The following is a 6,968-nucleotide window of genomic DNA, read 5'->3' on the forward strand; positions in this document are numbered from 1 at the left end:
TGTCTCCTCCCTTCCCTCTCTCCTTTCCTCCTTCCCAGGTGGCTTTAACAAGTTTCAGACTGAATACTCGGAGCATTGTGAGACGAACCTTGACAGCTCCTCACCCAGCAACTCTCCCCCTGCATCAGTCCTTGGCCTGGGAGGGCTGCGGATAAGCTCCGACTGCTCGGATGGAGAATCTGACAGGGAACCCAGCAGTGCCACAGAGTCGGACGGGAGCCCTATCCCGAACAATCAGCCTGCCTTTCCAGTCCAGATCCTACCTTACCTGTACCTGGGCTGTGCCAAAGATTCGACCAACTTAGACGTCCTGGGCAAATACGGCATTAAATACATCCTGAATGTGACTCCCAACCTGCCAAACATGTTTGAGCACGATGGAGAGTTCAAGTACAAGCAGATCCCCATCTCAGATCACTGGAGCCAGAACCTCTCGCAGTTCTTTCCCGAGGCCATTGCTTTCATTGGTAGGTACTTGGCAGAACATCTCTTCTCCTACTCACTGCTTGGGAATGTGGCAAGCAGCTTCCCAGGGCTGCTGCTCGTCTCTGGCCTCACCTCTCTGGGGCACAGCATCAGCGCTAGCTTAGCAGCCGAGCGTCATGCTGCCAAGGTGACACTTCTGCTCCATGTCATCCTGGCTGGGTTCAGGGAGGCATCTCCTTCCAAAATTCAGCCCTCCTACAGCACCTCAGCTGGGTTACCTGCAAGTGGTAGGACCGGCCTTGCTGGACCCAGCCCTGCTGTTTCTTGCCCTTGTATGGGGATTTGCACTTGTGTGAAACGGCTGAGCCGAGGCGGTGGGGAGCTCCTTTGCCTGCTTGCTCAGAGGAATGAGTGTTGATGGGAGCTGCGTTAACATAACTGGTGCCAGTAATTCCTTATCCCCAAGTGTGGTTAAAATCGGGGGGGACGCGTGTTTTCTTTTCCCAAGAGGATTTGCTAGTCTCCTTGCGATCTCGCTGTAAGTTGCCCTAGCATAACTAACTCCTTGTATGGATACTTCTCCGAAGGTAAGTGTCAACACAACGAGTTAGTGATTATAATTCCGCTGCAGAGCTCAGCTGGAAAAACTGCTGGGCAGACAGCCCCTGAGACAGCTTTGGCTGGTCCTGGGGAGGGGCGCAGGGGGTAGATCTCTCCTCCCAGGCTAGCGTGGACTTTAAAAATTGCTTCTCACTTTGTGAGAAGTGTCTGTTGGGCTGAATAGGGATGTACATTTCCAGCATGGCCTGTGCTGTCTGCTGGTGATGGTCGTTAGCCTAATCAGTTCTGATTTATGGGACCTGAACAGCACAGGTAGTTATTGTCACTGTTAACCATTAAAAGCCTTATGTCTTCATATCGGGTTGAAAACATTGATATGGCTTACCAGTGCGGGCCTTTACCTTCAGACTGAAATCTCTTTCAGTGCTGTTTTGGACCCTGCTGCGTGCACTCAGTGGCTGTGCTGTAAGGTCTGAAACTTGGTAGAGCAGGTTGTTTGAGAGATCCTCCTTGTCTTTTTGGTCAGAAACCCTGGTTCCCACATGCTCTCCTTCGCCCCCAGCTTCTGTCCTCTGGTAACACCATTGCAGTCAGAAGCGGCTGCTTCAGTGTGGCAGCAGAGACCTGTCTGATTTCCCACTTTCATTCACATCCTGCAGGGAATGTGGTATTAAATGTCAGGGGTGAGGTACAGGGTCTCCACTGGCATGTGGCATTTGGGATCTGTCTGCTCCAGTCAGGCGATGTCTCTCTGAACACTGTGCTTGTGCTCTCCAGTTAATGACAGGAAATGGAGGATTACCTCACTCTAAAATTAAATACCAAGAAATGCAGCACGGGTCAGAGAAAAGGCAAAAATGTCTCAGAAAAATGTTTAATGGGGAGCAATGCAGGAAGGGCCGGGTATGCTGGGGGAAGATTGCCCACTGTACTGGAAGTTCTTGGTTGTGGAGGCTGGGGCATAATACCTGTTGTAGCTTGGGTCTGGATTTTGTTTTGCTGGTGTCTTCTTTGCCCTCACCTCCAGCTTTGCCCGAGGATCCTCTTTCTCCTGCCACCTTTTCCCTCCCTGCCAAGCTCTCGGTCAAGTGACTGACTTCAAATAGGGCTGCCCAGAAGTAAGCAGCGCTGGGTACTTGTGTGCATTCAGCGCTCTCAGCGGCGTGTCCCTCTTTCAGCACTAAGATGTCAATTCATAAAGGGATCACGCTGTTCTGGCTGTGCGGGAGACAATGAGTGTGTGTGTGCTTTTCAGTTGGTGGCAAGGGAGGGGAAATTTCGTCACTGTTCTCTCGCCATTTTTTTGGTGCAGCTTGCAACATCCTGAGAATCTCCTCCAACACAAGTGTTCGTTTGTAGTGAAGTGCGTTTCTGTCAATCCTAAAGAACAGTTTCACAATAAGGGAAGTTCCTGCACTTCAGGCTCTGCTAAAATTGGCTTTGATTACGTTCACGTAACTTTCTCACGGAAGGAAGAAGAGAACAGTGGAAGAGGGTGGCTTGTGCAGTGCTGGGCTGCAGCCTTGCGTGAAGTGCGCAGCCTAAGCCAGTTGGTTGGTGTTGAGGTGGCTGTGCTATCCCTGACCACCAGCATCTCCTTGGAGCTGCTGTCTCCAGCTCTGCCTGCCTTCTGTGGGTTACTCCATTTCTCTGCATACAGGGTACTGACCTCCCTAGGCAAGGGATGTGTTGCCAGGCTTGGTTAATACTGCTCAACCGCGTGAAACGCTTGGCCTTGCTGTGCAGAATGGGGAGGTGCAACTCTGCCATGCAGTGGGAATCTTTCAGGAGTCCTTTGGGGAGAGGTGTGGGTGTCCAAGGGACACGAGATGGTGTCACTAGGAGCAGGGCATCCAGTTCTGGCAGTTGTCCTGGTCCTGGGAGCTTGCAGCTGCCATCTGGCCCTGCTCCAAAGCCATGCGTTTTTGGTGCAGAATAATAGACTCCCCCTTCCCCTTGTCTTGTTTCAGATGAGGCCCGTTCCAAGAAGTGTGGGATCCTTGTTCACTGCCTCGCTGGCATCAGCCGGTCCGTAACAGTCACTGTCGCCTACTTGATGCAAAAACTCAACTTGTCCCTGAACGATGCCTATGACTTTGTGAAAAGGAAAAAATCCAACATTTCCCCTAACTTTAATTTCATGGGCCAGCTCCTGGACTTTGAGAGGACTCTGGGACTCAACAGCCCTTGCGACAACCGCTCGCCCAGTGAACAGCTCTACTTCACCACCCCCACCAACCACAACCTGTTTCAGCTGAACACGCTGGAGTCCACATGAAGGGGATGCTGCCTGGTTGGGAACTTGAGCATCAAATGGCTTCTCTTGAGCATTTCAACTCTTACAAAAGTCTCTGTCTTGCCAGGCAGCTCTGAAACGACCAGCTTCTCTGGGCAGAGGTGCCTTTAAGAAGGCTAATGCCGTTCTTTAGTATCCTGATCAAAGAGGTTTGAAGAGGTAGTCGCTTTACAGGGAGTTATTTAATTTGGGCGATGTTACAGCATTTTGAACGCAGCTGTTACCGGCAATAACCGCTTTCCTGGGCGCATCGGGACTGTCAGAGCACGCACACACGTGAAGAGCTACCAGGGGGTGAGCTTGCTGCGGAAAGTGAGGAGATTTATGCACTTGGAAACCTTGAACAAAAGGTGTTGGGCCAAGACTGTTTTAAAACCCAAGTTTACTTTTTTTGAATTTAAAAAAAAAAGTAGATCTTACCCGAGCTTTGGGTTCAGACTCTTTTTAAATGTGTAAGTTCCTGACTGTTTGTACAGACGAGGTTGCAAAACCAGTATTTTATTCTGTATCTTGTTTGATCATTTATTATTTTTTTTAATCAAATGTTTATATTGACCAAATGCATTTTGCACACTTTGTGAAGCCTTGGTATGTCCTGGCATATTACTGGGTACTCCAGAGAGAGATACATGCTGCTGCTGTTGTTGTTAGCATCTGGTAGGAAGCTTTATGTGTGAAGGCCAGTTGGTCTTAAATGCAACCCCTTCACCACTCCTGCACTCACAATCACAAACTCTGCACTGATTCAGCCAAGGTGACTAAGCCGCAAGCTTTTTTTTTAATGCCACCCCTGCCAAAAACACTGTTTGCTATTGCCAGAGGTGAAACTCTTGTAGCCTCCGGAGTTGGTAGAAGCATGTCTGAGCCCAGCTTCATTCTCTGCTGCCTGTTGACTCACTTAACGTCATCCAGCTGGCCCAAAACCATTCCAGCTTCCCCAGTACAGAAGGTAGTTGTGATCTTGGTGTTTCTCTTGCACACTTGATTTTCTTTTTTCCCCACGTGTGTGGGGTGGAGGGGGGAACACGGCAAGCGCCTGGAGCAGAGTGAGGATTGCGTAGCGGGACAGGACTCGATTGTGACGCGCGGAGCATGTGAGGGGAGCGAAGAGACGTGGAAGTGGTGACAAGAGCGTTGTAACAGATTTTTATATACATACACATATATATATGAATATATATATTGACTGGCAAATTCTGAGATTATTGGAGCTTTCAACGGAGGTTCTGATTTTGTTTTTTCTTCCTCTTTCGAGTAACTTTATGCCGTGCCTTCTATTCTGAGAAGACTTGTTTATATTTCTGGCTAGTGTTTGGCAAATACCTTATACCGAGCCGGGAGGAGGAGGAAGTGGTAATAATTTCTGGGAGGAGGGCAGAATGGATTTGGAGATTTCTTTATTGGCTGCAATGTAGTCCCTCCTTTCTCCCCCCTCCCTGTCCACTTTAACTCTCATGTAACTGAAAAAAAAAAAACAAACAGCCACGGATTTTTTCTAAATATCCAGTTTTTTGTACTTTTTTCAAGAAAAAGAAAAAAAACTTTAAAAAAGTCTCCTGCTGGAGGAATGTTTGACGCTGTCACATCCTGAAACTCTTTTTGTTAAAGACGTTGGAATGAGCTTATTTTTCTTGTTTTCTGGTTGTTTTTCGTTCGTTTGTTGGTTGGGTTTTGTTTGCAACAATGTTGGGATCATGGGGTCATTGGAAGGGAGAATGGGCGCAAGTACGGTTGTGAGTGAGAAAATGGAGAGTATCCTCTTTGCATCTTACCTCATGGAGGAATTTATTTTTTCAGGGATTTTTTGACAGTGCATCTGTATTGCATTACAGCTAAGCTGGTTTGTAAAGGCTTCCTGTGCTGTTAGTGGTCTTTCTTCTTTAAAGGAAAATTTAAAAAAAAAAAAGATGCATCTTCTGATCAGTACAAATGAGAGCTTGTTAGTGAGGAATGGTTCTGCTTTCTGAGTTATGAAGGAAAAATAGTGACCCTATATATACTGATCCAATATTGGGACTTTGTTTATATTGCAAATAAATATTATTTTTTCTTTAAAAGTGATGTTTGTGTCAGATGCTTGTCTAGCCTCTGCCCATATAAGGGCATGCTGCTCTTACCATTTTTTTTGTGGTCGATTAGTATTCTTCTGTGACCATGAAGAGCATTTGCTGGGTAGGGTTCAAGTGTGGTGTTTGGTTTCATGCACAGTTTAATTTTTAAGACCTGTGGTAAAATGGAGAGGGGGAGGTGGGAGGGCAAGGAGAGGGATATGGGGTATTGAATAAACCAGAGAACAAAGAACAGCTTGAGAATGGGCTCAGCTTTGACCCCAGCCATTCCTCAGCGCCTAAAATAAATAGATAAACTAAAGACACTTTTGTTCACTGTTTAAGCGTGGCCTACAAAGGCATGGCAAGGCCGTGCCCACAACTGTTGTGATAGCAGATGTTAGTGCAGTAGGAAAACAAGAAGTCATGGCTTGTGGGCAGCCACCTGATGACTGCTTATGCTCGCTCTCTGCGAGACCCCTCTCCTGCATCCTCAGGTAGGGGACCAAGCCCCCAGCTGCTGTGTTGTATATGGGCTGTGCTGTCCCCCGTGCTCCCCAGTCACGGGTGCAAGCAGTTTGTGGGAAACCTGGAGGGGCTGGTGAAGATGCTTCAGGGTGAAACATGGCTCCAAGCATCTGAGTGCAGCCCAGCTAAGGGAGCTGTGGCTCCCCGTGCCTCTGCTCATAGCTGGGCAGGACTGAGCAGCAGTGGGTTTGTCCCTGCAGCATTCCTTGTTTTAACCAAATGGCAAGAAATTAAATGACTACCTATTCAGTTGTTCAATTCATCAGAGTGAGTGTGTATACATGTTGTCTTGTTCTTCTGATCCTAGGGCCCACGCACCAGAGATGGCTAGTTTTATTCTAGAAGGAGCTCAGGCTGATGGGTGCAGGGTCAGTTGCAGAGCAGTGGAGGTAGAGGCTGGAGCAGGAGCCAAGGGAGTGTGTGCATGAGAATTTGTTCGTTTGCTCCTTGACTGCATGATGGGAATGTATATATTGATTCAGAGGTCTGTTTGTGGCTCAACAAATTAAAATCTACCTGATATGCAAGCGAAAGAAGACCTTTAGGTTTTCTCATGTAATTACATGGTAGAGTAGCTCTTGAGGAAGATACGAAACCATGCTGGAGGCTGGCTGTGCAGTGAAGGAGCGCAGAACAGCTTGTCAGGTGTATGGCTATATTTGCTCCCATCTAATTTCCTCTTCTAATTTTCTGCTAAGGTGTGGAGTAGGATATTAGCAGTTAGCAGGAGCTCTGGAAGCACATTTGCATGGTAGCTGAGTTACGGCTGACTGGAACAGCACAGCTATTTGTGATGGCCTCAGTGGAAGAGCTGGTGTGCAGGCAGCTCCCTTGGGGTACGTGGTCCTGGCAGATGCAAGGCTGTTTTGAGTGTCCTGCCACCGCTGCACTCAAAGCTCTGTTGCCAAAGGAAGGAGATGGCTCATCTGAAAACTGTCCTGCTACCTGCAAGTGCCTTTTTCTCCAGGACCTAAAGGAGCCTTTTCCAAGCTTTTTGGCCTCCACAGCAGGGAGCAGCCAGTCTGGCTGGTCCCCACCTGTCAGCGTTTTTTGCAAATGTCTTGCACAGTGCTTCTTGGCTCAGAGGATTTTCCTTGGAGACCTAATGT

General features: G+C 48.1%; 1 protein-coding gene across 1 annotated transcript; it reads left to right on the top strand.

Moving 5' to 3' along the window:
• Positions 1-25: 25 nt before the first annotated feature.
• DUSP7 (dual specificity phosphatase 7) lies at positions 26-3,674 on the top strand (the record flags this gene model as incomplete). The annotated part of the gene is made up of 2 exons (XM_010180754.1): positions 26-467; positions 2,958-3,674. Coding segments are annotated over 2 exons (750 nt in total), but the record flags the coding sequence as incomplete, so codon positions are not given.
• Between the last annotated feature and the right edge of the window lie 3,294 nt (positions 3,675-6,968).

Source organism: Mesitornis unicolor, unplaced genomic scaffold (genome assembly GCF_000695765.1).
Source record: "Mesitornis unicolor isolate BGI_N332 unplaced genomic scaffold, ASM69576v1 scaffold46493, whole genome shotgun sequence".
Taxonomy (NCBI): Eukaryota; Metazoa; Chordata; class Aves; order Mesitornithiformes; family Mesitornithidae; genus Mesitornis; species Mesitornis unicolor.